The 15,408-nt window shown below is 61.7% G+C and overlaps 1 protein-coding gene across 1 annotated transcript in view; it reads right to left on the bottom strand.

The window, feature by feature from the left end:
• Window positions 1-1,553: 1,553 nt before the first annotated feature.
• The window catches only part of WFS1 (wolframin ER transmembrane glycoprotein), a 30,123-nt gene continuing 16,268 nt past the window's right edge, over window positions 1,554-15,408 (bottom strand). Inside the window, exons 4-8 of the mRNA XM_030314242.1 lie at window positions 15,022-15,166; window positions 12,821-12,991; window positions 11,234-11,314; window positions 8,499-8,644; window positions 1,554-4,157 (exon numbers count right to left, since the gene is read on the bottom strand). Of these exons, the coding sequence (XP_030170102.1) occupies window positions 2,349-4,157; window positions 8,499-8,644; window positions 11,234-11,314; window positions 12,821-12,991; window positions 15,022-15,166 (2,352 nt within the window). The 3' untranslated portion in view covers window positions 1,554-2,348. The remainder of the gene's footprint in view (window positions 4,158-8,498; window positions 8,645-11,233; window positions 11,315-12,820; window positions 12,992-15,021; window positions 15,167-15,408) is intronic.

The following is a 15,408-nucleotide window of genomic DNA, read 5'->3' as shown; positions in this document are numbered from 1 at the left end:
GCTGCAGGCAGGTCAGTAACCCACAGTTATTTTCATAAAGTTTACGTTTCAGAAAAGCTAGAAGGGGCCTTACAAGTCGTGCGGTGAGGGTCTAAAGGCACAGACCTGGGCACTGAACTTGCCCAAGGCCACAGCTGGGAGGCACGGGAGTGGGATTCACACCAGGCTGTGGGCTCTCACCTGCCGGGTACATTGCACCTGAACTTACAAATAACACATTCTTCACTTGATAGATTGGAGTTGTGCACAGCATTTAAGCTTAAAAAGGGTTTCGTTGCGAACTCTGACCTAGCCCCGACTTTTCCATTCTGCAGATCGGGGCACAGGCCTGGGGACAGGGGTGTGGGTGGCCGGTCACAAAGGGGTCCGTGATGGGGGCAGGGGAACTGGGGTCCGATACCCAGTCTGAGGTAATCCCCGTGAGCTATCACCACCCCCTGCACCAAGCAGAGGACTCTGCTGGGGGCCGAGTGGCAGCGTGGTGGCTCAGGGGACAGATCTCCGCACAACCCTGCCAGGATGCAGTGCGACCTCCTCACTGAATCTGTTTTCTCCTCTGGGCGGCAGGGCCGTCCCTGTACCTCCCCGTCTGAGTGCAAGGATCATATGACGTCGTCTGCGTGCCCCCCTCTCTGGACCGCCAGCGGTGAGCCTGGGAGGCAAAGTCAAACCGTGAATGCACTTGGTGGCCTCCCGACACTGCGGGGCCAGAGAGGGGGATGGGCTGACTTTCATCTCTCCTCACTGCCCCCGGAAGAAACCCAGGAGCAAAGCCAGCGCAGAGGGATGAGGCCTCGGGAGCACTTTCCAATGCATGGGATTTCAGGCGGACCCACGGACAAAGCAGGATGAGCCAAGGGTGCAGGGACACAGCTGCCACCTGTCATGGCGAGAGGAGCCACGTCCACGGAAAACGGAGGCAGCCGCACCCTGGACGGTCGGTGCAAGGTCTCCGAACCACAGAAAGAATGTAGGAAGGACTCCACGTTTCCCGACCTCTGCAGAGATGTGGACCCACTGCTCCCCGGGCGTCTGCACACTGGGGAGGAGCGGGGTGCCGGCTTTGTCCTCGACGTCGGGGAAGAAACAAAAGACCCGAGGGACTCAGACACCCGTCCCTGTCTGAGGGGGCACGAAGTTTAATGGGGGACCCGAGCCACTCCTCCAGCACCCCGAAACGGCCGAAGCCCTGATTATGTGACTATGGAATGATCATCGTGCGTCACTGAATACGGGACCCGGTGTCACAAACTTACTGCCGACGGGATGGCTCTTCCCAAACTGTGAGTCACGTGTATGCCACGCGATCACTGATGGGAGTTTCACGGGCGATTCTGGCCACGCACACGTCTCACCCTGTAAGGCGCGAGTGCACAGCTGGGCGGCCCCGGCCTAGAGGCGGTGCCAGGGTTTGTGCCCTGGCAGGCGAGTCGTCGGCTACTGAGAACGTCCGTTCTGCTCTTTGGAACTCACCTGTACTTAGTTCAGTGCAAGTGTAGACACCTGTTCTCACGAATGTACAAGAAAACAGCTCTTTTAAATAAAGAAAAGAGTAGGTTTCATGAAATGCTTTTATTTTAGCTGCTTTGGGACCCTGACTCTGTTTCCTGGTGCTGAACATGGCGAAGCTTCTCTGAGCACCAGGAAGGGACACCCCAGGTTCCTCCCATTTCCTGATGCCGTGGATTCAGACAAGCATCTCACAAGCTCACCCACTGCCCACTAGACAGGAGAGCCGCAGGGCGAGCCCGTGGGGCCCCGGGCTGCCGCCTCCCCCAGCCTCTGACCTTGGGAATCGGGCGGGGCCCTGACCGCGCGACAGAGCTCAGGCGGTACCCGAGTAAGCCCCAGATCGGCAAGCAGCTGTCGAGGCTTAGCAGTGACCAAATAAATAAGAAATCCTATCACCGAATTTCACAGCAGCGCATTTGGTTCTTTAAAAAAACAAATCCGACACGAGAGTAAACGGGGGGAGGGGGGCGGTGCTTGGAAGTGGAGGGGAGGGGGAAGGACTTCCTCTGTAACGTGCTTTCCAGGGCCCAGAACTGCCAGGCTGGAGGGCCCATCAGCTTCGCTCCACAAGGTCGGGGCTGTGGGTCGAGACGGCATGCAATTTCCAACGTCATCGCGTTCCAGGCGGGCAGAGACGAAGCTCACGGAGGTGTGAGCAGGCTGCATGTGACAAGTGCCACATCCACACACGTGCGTGCACGTACACACACACACACACACACACACACACACACACTCAGCGTTAGTGCTGTGCCCTCTGGCTGGGTGGCCACACGCGGGCTGGAGGTCCTGGCGGGGACACGCGCGGACTCCCTGGCCTGGCCGGGGACGCGCCCTCACACCGCCGACAGGAACGGGAAGAAGAAGAAGTCGAAGGCGAACTTGACGGCGCCGTGCACGGTGCTGCGCCAGTCGCGCTCGATCTTCACGTGGCGCCGGGCGGGTGTGAGCTGGGCCATGCAGTTGAGGCAGCGGATGGCCTTGAGCTCGAAGACGGGCCACTTGCTGCCCAGGCGGCCCTCCAGGACGGTGCTGAACTCGATGAGGCTGCCCTGGCGCAGGCTGAGCAGCACGTCCTTGAACTCGCCGCTGGCCCGCAGCACGAGGTCCTTGGTGACGTCGTCCTCCTCCGGGCTGCGCGAGCCGTTGGCGCCGCTGTACGGCATGCCCACCGTGATCTCGAACTTGTAGCGGTCGAACTTCTTGATGTGGCAGGGGTGCTTGGCCAGCAGCTTGAGGCGGCACAGCTCCTCCTCGGCCGTGGGCGCCGTGCCGGGGCTGCAGGACGGGTAGGCCTCGCCGTACAGGCAGCGCATCCAGTCGCCGATGAAGACCGGCAGCACGTTGACGGCCGACTCGGCGCTGTTGTCGATGTCCGTCACGCGCACGTACTTGAAGCGGCCCGTCCACGTGACCCTGTGGCCCTCCAGGTGGCTGCACAGGATCTGGGTGCGGGCCATGTTGGTCTCCTTCCAGGCCCGCGGCCCGCACAGGAAGCCGTACTGCTGCCAGGTCAGCGTGGAGTTGTAGACCTTCATGCCCTCCGACCGGTACACGTAGAACCAGCAGAACAGCACGATGGCCGTGATCCACACCAGGATGAGCTTGACGATGGAACTCCGCGTCAGGGACTTCACCACGCCCACCACCGAGAAGTTGGCCTTGGTCCACCAGCGGAACAGCAGGGGGATGCTGCACATCACCAGGGTGACGGCGACCTTGGTGAGCTCCAGGGACAGGAACCAGCGGGCTAACTGCACCACGCCCATGAGCGCCAGGCCGGCCACCAGGATCGGGAGGGCGAACAGGAAGAGGAAGTAGCCCATGCTCGCGCGGATCAGCCCCAGGCCGGTGGACTCCAGCAGGATGACCACAGAGAGTTCGCACCACATGAAGCAGACCAGGTAGGGCACCAGGTAGCAGTAGGTGCCCTTGAAATTCCTCAGCTGCGCCATGCGGAAGAAGAGGTAGAGCAGGTAGACGTAGAGCAGGCAGGGGACGCTGACGTTCAGGACGACCAAGTGGCCGAGGGGCACGGTGACGAAGGTCTGGCCCAGGAGCTTCAGGTGGGGCCAGTCGAAGGGCAGGGAGGGCAGGAGGGAGAGCAGGCCAGCGGCCACCTCCGTCACCAGGGCCCTCCGGGTGTAGGGCTCGGCCGAGGTGCTCAGGCTCATGTAGCTGGTGGCCGTGAAGAAGATGGCCACCACGGCCAGCTCGGAGCAGGGGATGAAGTCCTTGCTGGCGACGGGGAAGGAGAAGATGACGAAGAAGACGGACAGCAGGAAGTGGACGTAGGGCTCCAGGTGGTTCCAGCCGAAGTTCACCTCGGCCTGCTCCACGTCCAGGTTGGGCTCGAAGCGCAGGAGCAGGCCCGTGAGGCTGCGGAAGCTCTCCCAGGCCCTGCTGTCCTGGAAAACCTTGAGGGTGCAGATCACCATGGAGACGAAGGACAGGTAGAAGACGACCAGGGGGACGAAGAGGGCGAAGAAGTCGATGGTCAGGTTGCTGATGATGAAGAAGAAGATGAGGGCGTTGATGTGGTGGGTGGGCACGATGGTGGACAGCCAGTGCATGCCCGCCCGGGACGCCATGTCAATCAGGTACTCCTTGATTTCCATGATGGCGTGCAAGGGGTACTTGACCACCTGGGGGGCGGAGACAAAGACGGGGCATCGGAGGCAAGCGGGGACAGGGCCCCCACTGCCGTCCCCGTGACCCGGCCGGCCAGCCTCCCGAGCTCTGCACGAAGCTAACGGCTCACCCCTGGGCCCCTCGTCCCAGCGGGTCCTTCCCCAGGAATACCCTCTCCACGTGGTGACGTCCTCCCCATGCCCTGCGGTCTATACAGACCCTCCCTCAACTCCACCCAGGCCTGCACGTCCTGGCCCCTGTCCTCTGCACCCCTGGAGCGTGTCCCCTGGCTCCCCTCTCGTGCCAATCTTTGCCAGGGATTCCAGACTCTTGTGAGCCAGTGTCCCCCGTGGGACCCCGAGTCCCTGGGGGAAAGCACCAGGGCTTGTGACCTGATCCCCCCCCCCACCCCCACCGCCAACAAGGGCTGCCCTGCTGGGCCTCGGCCCCCCAGCCCGCTGAGGAGAGAGGAAGATACTTTCAAGCCCACACAGGGCTCTGAACACTCCCAGGAGCCGCGGTGGCTGTAGGGGCTCCAGAAAGAGCTCCCTGCAAACGGAACCATGGGGGCTCACGTGGTAGGGGCCAGAGGAGAGGTGCTCGCCAGTGGCAGGGACCCTGAGAACCAGCCGCCTGCCACCGCCCACCTCCACACACCCATGCCGCTCAGGGCAGACACGTAACCGACGGCCACTTCTGCAATCTGCACCCAGTGGAGAGGGCAGGGGAGACCACGGCGGAGGCGGGCTGGACCCCACTCCTGCCCGGTTTTCTCTGCAGGACTCCCAGAGGCTCCCGGCCCTGCCAGGGCTCAGGAGGTGTGGTGTGGAGGGCAGGGGTCTGGGTGTGTCTGGAGGGGCAGAGGCGTGGACCCCAGACCACACAAGATCACCCACGTGTGGGGGCACGGAAGCCCGGCTGCCACCCAGAGCCCACCTCACCACTGCCCCGGTGAGGTGGGCACCACGGCCTCCGCCCATGCCCTCGGGACAGGCTCTCTCTGCCTGCCCTGCCGGGGTGTGGAGGAGAAGACTGGCCACGGAGGGGGAGCCTGAGTGAGTGTAACCAAGGGATCACGGCAGGATGTGGCTGGCAGCTACCGGTGACCAAATACCCTGGAAGCAACGGCATGGGGCACGTTCCACAGAGACGGGGCACCCGGGCTCCTACAGGAGTCCATGGCTCAAAGAACGTGTGTATGCCCACACCTGTCTGTACACACACACACACACACACACACACACACACACACACACCCGTGTGAAGGGTTACATTCCTTCTCCCGTGTCTGTGACAGCCCAGCTAGGAAATGAACAGATCGGTACCCCAGCTAACTACTCCCCCAGCTCCCCGGGGCTAGTGACCTTCCCGGAAAGCAGACGCCACACTCATACGTGACTGGGGACGGCCACCAGCGAGTGCTGGGCCCTGTAACGTTAGTCTCGGCGGGTACTTGTGATGCTTGGCAGGGGGCAAACAGGCGTCCGCGGACACCCATGGGCTCCGGGCTTCCCCTGGGGGGGCCCCTCTGACACAGAGCCAGGCTGGCTGGAGGTCCACCGCCTCAGAACGAGCGGACAGGTGTGTCAGCGAGGCTGGCGCAGCCGATCCCTGGGGACGGGGGCCTCGCTAGCTAGTGGCAGACGGACTAGAGGCGTCTCCCGGCCGCTGTGGTCAGTGGTCATTCTCCGTGCCCTGCGGCTGGGACCTTGAGATGGGTCTCAAGTTCTCCCCCCAGGCTCCGAGCCACTCACACCTTTTGTTTTTTGCCCTTGAGGCCACACAAAGTAGTTGAGAGGAACTTTCAAGGACAATGAAGCTTCTCCAACCTAATGCCCAGCTTGTCCAGGGTGTCCGGCCTCTGTCGGCTGAGGCCTGAAGGCCATGAGGACCAGCGAGTCCTTCCCTTTCAGGGTCCCAACTCTGTCCCCGGTCACTTCCATCCAGACCCTGCTCTTGGGGACCCACTGGATTGGGAAACAGAAAACCTTTCTGTAGACAAAGTCCAACAAATTAAAACAAGCTGTCCTTTGAGCAGGAAACAGATTTAAAAAAAAAACAGAGCAGGGAGTCAGTTCTACGACAGGAAGGTACAGCGCGCTCTGGCCAGGTCGGAGGTCGTCGGTCGCTCTGCTGACCCAAGAGGCCAGGGGTGTGACGACAGGCCGCTAACCAAGGGGCCCATCTGGGACCCGGCAGGTCACGGCAAGGCTCAGACCCCGGTGAGTGTTCACACGTTGGATCTCGCGATGACTGACGTGAAAACCGTGTGGATTTTACTGCATTTACTCTTACGACGGTTTCATCTGCCACAAAAGAGGCCGGCGCAGCCCGGGGCCTGGAGTCTGGAGCCTTCCTGTGGGGGCCACATGCGCTCACGGAGGCACCAGGCGCCTCGCTGGGGCCAGAAGACAGAGCACACTGCTCTTCCTCTGCCTCCAAAAGGCTATAAAAGCTGCAACTTTCATGCTCTGTCTCTCTCTGTCCCAAAAATAAATAAACGTTGAAAAAAAACAAATAAATAAAATAAAATAAAATAAAAGCTGCAACAGCCTCCAGTTTTGGAGACACCTGCTAGGATTCACCGTCTCTTTGGCAAAAGACTTTTAATGAGACAAACTATAGAGGCATGCAAGTGCTCTGATGGTTTCAAAACCTGAAGGAAACTCAGAGCCCCGTGTACTTCTTGTCAGAGTACTTTAAACGTTTATTTATTTTTTTGGGGACAGAGAGAGACAGAGCATGAGCGGGGAGGGGCAGAGAGAGACGGAGACACAGAATCGGAAACAGGCTCCAGGCTCTGAGCCATCAGCCCAGAGCCTGATGCGGGGCTCGAACTCACGGACCGCGAGATCGTGACCTGGCTGAAGTCGGACGCTTAACCGACTGCGCCACCCAGGCGCCCCTCTTGTCAGAGTACTTTAAATCTCTTTCCCAGAAAGGACTCTCAGACGTCTCCCAACACTGAGAGTGACAGAATTTACTGTCCCAGCCAGGCTGCTATGCAAACAGGCATCATTAGGGGGGACAGCGCAGGCCTGCCCGCAGGCCCTCCAGACTCACCCTTTCACCTCTGACCCTCACTGCATTTCGGAAGCACCTCGGCTTGGCCAAGAACAACGGCCAGGGCCCCACCCCCCTTCTCTCCAGTTCTAAGGAAACTAAAAGCAACTATCTGTGAACTCACAGCCCCAGCCTGTCAGAGTGGACCTTCAATAAAGTCGTGACCTCCCTTGGTCAGGCTCCTTGGCCATCCTGGCCTGTGGCTCGCCACAGCACCTGATCTCGGGGGACTCACGCAGCTCGCTGGTTGGTCCCGAGCGCGGCCACCGCGCCGGCCGCCCCGGTCTGAGCCTCCGCATCTGGGCTCCTGTCAGGTGCTATACCAAGCTGTCTCCGGCACGGGGGCTCCCCATGCTTCCTTGTCCCCCCAGCTCCTGCCTGCTGGCGGCCCAGCCGTCGCCTGCCCCTCTGCCCCACTGATGGTGATTCACCCCGGTTCCCACTCAGCTCGCACCACACGGGTGCTAGGACGACTAACGCCACGAGCTTCTCGATGATTCGTCTGCTCAGAGCCGCTCGTGCCGGGTCAGGCAGCCAGGCTTGCGGAATCACGGCAGACTCTGCAAGTCAGAGAGCTGAGCTGGGGAACCGCCTGCACCGTGGTCTCAATGGCGTGACCAGGGAAGTGAAAGCTGTCACAGAAGGGGCATGGCCCGCCATCCCTGCCTTCTGCACGTATTTGTATGCCCCGTGCTTGCTCCTCACTGTCTGTGACTGCTCGCGGGCCGACAGCGGGGGCCAGAGTGTCTCCCTTCCGTCTGGCCAGCCCACAGTGGCCTCTGCTACTATCCACACTGCACTTGGCTTTCCCCCGAGCCCCCGCGGATCTGGGTAAACAGGGACCGGCAGGATTCTCATGGTCTCTCAGTACCAGCACTCTGCGTCTGGGGAAAGGCATCTTTGCAAAACCGACCTCCATTCCGTGCCGTAAACGGATCATTTTTCAAAATGACAAGGTCTCGGTGAAAGTCGGACTCCAGAGCCTGCCACTCTGCTGCCTGTGGTGTTCCGCGGAGAACGGCCCGGGGGGTACCCGTGCTCGTCCGTCACACCCGCGCATGACCGCCCCACCTGCGTCCCTGGGTTTGGAGCCTGAGTGCATGTGAAAGGCCCCTCTCTCGAGAACACACCCTCATGCAGTTATGGGGACCATCCCTACGGGGCACGCCTCCCCAGACAAGCTGCCCAGTCCCGGAGGCTCCCGTGTCGCAGCGGCCTCCTGCCCGTTCCTTCCTGCATGGCACCAGGCTGCACGGTGATCGCCCTTTGGCTGGGCCCCCGGCCCCACTCACCTTCAGGCGCAGGGGCAGGTCCTCGGGGCTCTTGCCCACCAGCTCATCGTCGTCATCGTCCTGCAGGAACAGGTTGGCGGGGATGATGCCCTTGGCGTACTTCTTGGTGATCTCCACGAAGTCATCCAGCGCTATGTAGCTCTTGGCTGGGGCACAAGAGAGAACGGCACAGGGTCCGCCCACACCGCGAGCACACGGTCACCCCGCACGGATGGGCAAGGCAGGGGACGGTGGTTGGGCCCCGGCGGAGGGAGGCCGAGCACGCCAGGCACAAACCTCTCTGTCCTGGACAGACAGGCGGGCACAGACGGGCCAACCGGAGGAGAGCGGGCACCCTGCCTCCTCGCCTTGGGGACAGCAGTCCCTCCCTTGAACCCCCCGCTGCCCAGCTCTCAACACCAGGGTCTGCCCCCACCAGCCCTGCAGCCACCTCCTCTCCTTCAGCCCTGGCTGCTCCCAGCTCTGGTGACGGCCACCTGCAGCCCACGGCCCAGCCACCTGCCCCCCCCTCCACTCAGCGTGCATCCACTGAGGACCTACTACGTGCCAGGCACCGTACTAAGCACTGGGAAGGCCTGGTATGTGCGCACGGACCCAACGTGTGCACAAGTCTGGACTCCTGGTCTAGTGGGGTCGTGCTAAAGACAGCTGGCTGCCAGACGTGACCGGCTGTCCCCCGGAACCGTCCTCCAGGCAGAGGGAGAGAGGGGAGCCCGGGGAGGTGCAGTGAGTGACTCGGCACAGAGACCACCATCGTGAATGGGCCGCCAGCCCCAGGGCTGCCGTTCGCCAGGCGCTTCTGAGGCCTCCCACGCGGGGACTGCGTTCTGGACACTGGGGACAGAAGCCCATCGCAGAAAAGAGCAACAGACAGCAGCAAGAGCAAAGGACACAGTGTCTGGAACGCAGTGAGCACCACGGAGAGGGTGGGGCGCAGACAAGGGGCTGTTCCTTAACACGAGCCGGGGTAGCGGCAAGGGTCAAGACCGGGCAGCCTTGGCGGGGCCCACACAGGGACAGGTAAGGCTGGAGCCGACATGGAACAAGCAGGGGAGAAAATGGGGCCCAGTGGCCTGGCCCAGGCTGTGTGACTGGGCTCATGGGTGGCCTCTGATGCCACGAAACCGGCCACCAAGGCGTGGAGTATGGACACAATGGGGCATAAGGATGAGTCACCAAGGCGTTGGACAGAGCCATTCTGGTGGGATGACGCGCGGAAGGCCCTGGGAGAAGTGGGGAGAGGAGCCAAGAAACGGACCGCATGTGCACCTTTCCACCTTCCTTAGAAAGGGGAGCAGAGAAACAGGGCAGGTGGCTGCTACGGGCACGAGGGGCCCAGAGAGGGTCTCGTCTTCATTTTCTGAGGTGGGAGAATAGGCACATGTTCATAAGCTGCTGGGAATGTCCCAGTGAGGAGGGGGGGCCGGCAGCCCAAGCCAGAGGGGAGGCCGGCCTGGCCGCCTGATGGCAGGGCTGGGACCCGTGGACGGCACTGTCCACACCCGCCTGGAGAGGCCACGTCTCTGCCCAGCTCTCAGCGCGGGTGGGCCTCAGGCCCATCCCTCCCAGCCCAGAGCACGTGGTCTCCCCCAGGACCCCGTGACCTTCTGGCAGTTATGAGGTCCGCAGGAGAGCTCCGAGCCGTTAATCATAAAATCCCCAGGGTGGAGAAGGCAGAGCTGAGCAGGGACCTTCCGAGATCGCCACACGCAGTCCTATTTCGGGAGGAACTGACCCTCACGAACCTCTGCCCAGAGGCGCGCCTCACCCCAGACAGGCTCCCGGCACCTCTGCGCAAAAAACCCCCTTAAAACCTCCCATCCTTCTGGTTCCTATCGGCCATACACTTTCCTCTCCGCTTCAGGGTCCTACATGCCCGGGGCCTTGGGGAAGCCAGGCCCAGGATGCGCTATGCCCCCAGAGTTCCAATGACACATCAGAGACAGACGGTGAGAAGGGGGGAAGCACGCCACCCCCTCCACCCCCGTACAGAAGCTCTCAGGGCTGGTGGGGCCCTCGGCCCTCTAATCTGACCACCACTGTGCAGAAGGGGAAACTGAGCCCCAGGGAGGAAAGCCAGGCCTGCCTGAGGTCAGGAGGAGAGTGTGTGGCCGAGCTGGGGGAGGACCCAGGCCTCCTGTCAGTGGTGAGCAGCCCCTGGGCCCCTCCCGTCTGTCTCCCCTGGAACTCGGGCCCCGGGGAACTCTGACCACCACCACCCGGCTGGGCAGCTGCACACAGAGCATCTGGGGACCTCTCCTAACTGGATGCCCCAAATCCCCCATTCCCAACCTTCCCGCAGCCCGTGCTGGGGGGGCCCCCACACTCCCTGCTGGGAGCCCCCCCCCCCACAACTGCCCCGCCAGGCCATTGTGTGCGGTTCCCTCCCCTTTACCCTTCAGGGGCTAACTGCCTCCTCATCCTTGCAGACTTACTCAGGCACCCCAGATGCACTCACCTTCCCCCCATCCCTCTGCCCTGCAGGGACCGTCACACTGCCCTCTCTGTGCCCTGTCCCTCTTCCCTCCAGGCCATGCGCTCCTGCTGGGCAGAGTCCAGATCCCACTGTCCAGAACACCGACAGCCCCAGATGGGCTGGGAAGAGAAGTCCGTCCCGCCTCCAAGGCCTTGGGGCATGTGCTGTGGTGCCCAAGGGGTGGAGGTGGTGCCCGGCTTGGGGGGCCTAACGGCTGGGCTAAAGCTGTCACAGGTGCGGGACTGGAGGCCATACTCACATTCGCTGCTAACCAAGCGCTCCAGCACCCGCCTCTGCTTCTGTAGGGACTTGGGGACTGGGCCTGGCTGTGCCCCTCCATCTGTAAGTGACAGAGCAGACAGAGAAATCAGAGAACAGGACTAACCGTTCCCACATGCCCTGCGGCCCTCCGGAAACCGGCCCCTGAACTCTGGGGGCTGCAGGGCCTGGGGCCTCCTTGTAGCCCTTGGTGGGCACAGTGAGGGCCACCTCTGAGCCTCCGCCCACGAGGCCGACTTGGCACCCAGGGGGCACAGCCACCTCCTCTGCGGATGCAGCCAGGGCAGAGGACACACCGCAGTTTCTGGTCGGCATAAGCTTTGCTGGCACCATCCCTTGGCATGATTTTCCCCTGATTCTGCGAACAGACGGAGCACCTGGGGCCACGGGTCAGGCCTCTCCCGGTCTCCCCAGCCCTGGTGCTGGAAGGGGCCCCACAAGAGTCTGCTCAACGGCTGAGCGCTGAGCCGGGACTGAAGAATTCTGCCCCTTTGTCAACATCCACCACCTGCCGCGCCCCCAATCTGGCAAGCAGTCCAGTCTGCCTGCCAGGCGCCGAGGCGTGCCTTCGCAGGGTCAGGTCAGGCAGTGACAACACGAGGTGAGAAGCACTGTGACCGAGAGTGACCGGGGGCCACAGGGGCCCGGACACGCTGGGACTGCCTCGGGGCGGGGGGCAGCGGGTGGGGGCTGACCTATGGCACTGCAGGGCCCCTGGGGCTCCAGGGGGCGGCCCCGAGCTCGGCACAGCAAGCATGCCTCTCCGGGTGCTGCCGCCCAAGCCCCAGGCCTCACGGACGCCTCGGCTCGGCCCCAGCACCGAGAGAGCTGAGAGCCAAGAGAGCGGGCTGGTCGCCAGAGGTCTAGTCAGACAGGGGTCCTGCCCAGAGACCCCAGGAGAAGGGGCAAAGGTGTCCACCGGGCAGCCTTCTCTGCTGCTGGCAGGTGGCCCCAGGCCCTGTCGTGTGTACCCAAGGGCAGGAATCAACTTTCTGAACAGCGGGAGGCAGGTGCTCCTCGAGCTGATGAAGAGGAAAAAGCCAGGTCGGGCCCTGGGAAACGAAGGGGCCGTACCCAGCCAGGGATGCCCGCTCTTCTGCCCGATCTGTCCTTCTGGCTGGCTGCCGGGTCAGGAAACTGGGGGAGGGGCTGTGGAGGCCGGAGATGAGGCCTGCCTCAGGGAGGCCATCAGAGCCACAGCCGGCCCCACACCCCTGGAACCGCGAGTCCCTGCCGGCATCTGCTACTCTCCCCCAGCTTCCGTCCCCTCAGGAGGAGCAGGACACCCTAAGAATGACATGATCTACAGCTCTGCCTGTGGGCGCCCAGCCCATCGACCGTTCCAGAGCTCAGGACACGGCTAAGGAAGGGGACCCCAAGAACAGGATGGCACCCCAGGAGGGACCCTCCCTGAGCCTTACTTAGAGGAGACCCATGAGGTCTCCGAGACAAGGTCCCTGGGAGCCCCCAGTTAGGCTCCCAGAGTCCCCATAGGGAAGCCCCCAGAATTCCGGAGAAGCCCATGAGGTGCCCGCGGGAAGGGCTGGTCCCCACGAGGCTCGCGTACCGTGCTCGTTGACCTGCCCGACGTTCTCCAGCAGCTCTGACACAGCCACCTGCTTCTTCTTCTTGGGGTTGAGCTTCCAGTACATGACCAGGGCCGCCTTGCGCACGGCCCGCTCCAGGTCAGTCTCGGAGGAGAGCTGCCTCACCTCCTGCTCGTTCTCGAAAGTGATGCCTAGGAGACAAGAGGCATTAAAGGCCTCATCCCGCCCGCCTGGGTGTCCTTAGCGATGCTCTGGGCCCAGACCAGCTCTGCTGCGGGGGCTTGGGAGGGGACTCAGGCGACAGGTTTTGCAGGCACCTGTGGTCACCAGGGCAGAAACAGACGTTTGACCAAAAAGGCCATCTGGCCAAGTCCCGGACTTTCCAGCTCAGAGCACGGCCTGGCCCTGCAGGAGGCGACCCCGGGGGGCAGGCGGCCAGGGAGTCAGAGACAAACAGGGTGGCAGGTAACCATGGGCGTCAGAGACACGTAACCAGGGTCACCGGCCTGGGTGCAAGAGCGGGACTCCCCTGTGTCCACGGCACTTCCCGGGCACTGCCCCTCCTAAGACGGCCGGGAAAGCTGTGTCCCCGCACTGCTGCCTTTCCGAGGGAGACAGAGACTCGCCGCAGAGAGAGACGGGATTTTTTTCTCCCTTTACACATCTTCCAAATTTTCCATCTGAGCACACGTTTCTCTCAAGATCAGGAAGCACCCAACGTGAGAAAGTGGGGGTGCGGAGCACGTGAGGCCGCTCCCGGCCCCGTCTAGCACCCGCCCTGGGTCCCGGGGTCCTGACTCGAGCCCCTCTTCCGGGCCACGTGGGCCGTGGGCCACACTGACTCGGGCCAGCACCCGGCCCTCCCTCCTGCTCCAGAACAGGAAGGTGGGCTGGCGAGAAATCCCGGCTAACAGAACGCCACCATTCCAGGTTTTCAGAGGCACTAGCCCCATTTCCAAAGAAAGCAGATTCTATATAAAAAATGTAATTCTAAAAACGGTACAATACAAAACCAGAAGAAAATACACCAGACTACAGAGCGTTTTCTTTCTGGGTTTCCAAGTTATGAGTAATTTGTATCTTTCTGTTTTCTATGTATTCCACATTTTATATGATAAGCATCAAACACTTCTACAATCTGGAGAAACTTTGTTTAAAAAAAACCCGTTATGACATACCCATTCCTTTGTCTCAAGGTGGGAAGCCCCCAGAAGCACACTGCTCCACGGCACCAGGGACAAGCCATTTCCCTTGGGCAGGATAATGGAATATGCGACCACACGTGGCCGGGCTCTGTCTCGCTGTCCCCCCCACCGCCCTCCACATCTGTTCCCTTCCAGGCATGAATGCATCTGAGCAGATCTTCACTGGCCCATGGTCTCCCAGCCGTTCGGCCCAGACCGGATGCAAAGTCAGTCCAGGGAGTTCCATCCTGACCTCCGGCCACTGTCACATTGTCCTCCTGCATCACAGGGAAGCTGACTCTCCAATGGCTCTGTGATCCACTCCTCAATCTGGATTCGAACTCAGAAGGGATCTACTCACAGACACCTACACACACTAAAGATAGGATGAGCGGCTTTGTTGGCTAAACATCCCATGTTATGCTCTGGAAACAACGTCCAAATGACAAAAGCACTGGCAAAACAGAATTTACACTTATTTCTCGAGAGCGTCACCAGCTTCAGGGGCATCTGGGTGGCCGGTCGGTTGGGTGTCCGACTTCGGCTCAGGTCATGACCTCACAGTTCGTGGGTTCAAGCCTCCCCGTCAGGCTCTGTGCTGACAGCTCGGAGCCTGGAGCCAGCTTCGGATTCTGTGTCTCCTCTCTCTCTGCCCCTCCCACTCTTACTGTCTCCCTCTCTCACTCAAAAACACACATTAAAAAAAAAACCCATAGGGGCACCCAGGTGGCTCAGTCGGCTGAGCTTCCGACCTCGGCTCAGGTCATGATCTCGCGGTCCGTGAGTTCGAGCCCCCGTCAGGCTCTGTGCGGACAGCTCGGAGCCTGGAGCCTGCTTCCGATTCTGTGTCTCCTCTCTCTGTTCCTCCCCCACTCATGCTCTGACTCTCTCTGTCTCAAAAATAAATGAACGTTAAAAAAAACCCCAATAAAACAAAAAGAGTGCCACCAGCTTCGTATTCTCCCCCTGCTGTTACGTGCTGATGTAGCAAGAAGCCGTGTGTCCCCGGCAGCCACCGCAGCCTCCTGCGGGCCCACCTTTCCTGTCCGCCAGGCACCGGCGGAGAAGCTTCACCGCCTCACGCCGGCCCTGCTTCGCGGCGAGGATGAGCCAGCTCACGGCAGTGCAGTTGTTCAGCTCCTCGTCTGCGTCGCTGGCGAGCTGCAGGTAGTGTTTCCCCACCTGCGGGCGAGAACCTGGTCAGGCCGCGCTCCACAGCAGTCCCCACACGCATGCGCCGGGGCTCCGGCTCTGTGTGCTGGCCCCGACCTGCTCCCCATGGCCGCGCAAGCTCCGGCTTCCAGACCCTGTCCTGCCCCAGTGTCCCAGGCCAGCCCGCCTCCCCGACCCCATCACCCAGGCCAACCTGCCTCCCCGACCCCGTCACCCAGGCCGGCCCGTCCCCCCCGACCCCGTCACCCAGG

The sequence above is a fragment of the Lynx canadensis genome, chromosome B1 (genome assembly GCF_007474595.2).
Source record: "Lynx canadensis isolate LIC74 chromosome B1, mLynCan4.pri.v2, whole genome shotgun sequence".
Lineage (NCBI taxonomy): Eukaryota > Metazoa > Chordata > Mammalia > Carnivora > Felidae > Lynx > Lynx canadensis.
The sequence above is the reverse complement of the archived record's forward strand: the minus strand, read 5'-3'. Positions and strand labels throughout refer to the sequence as shown.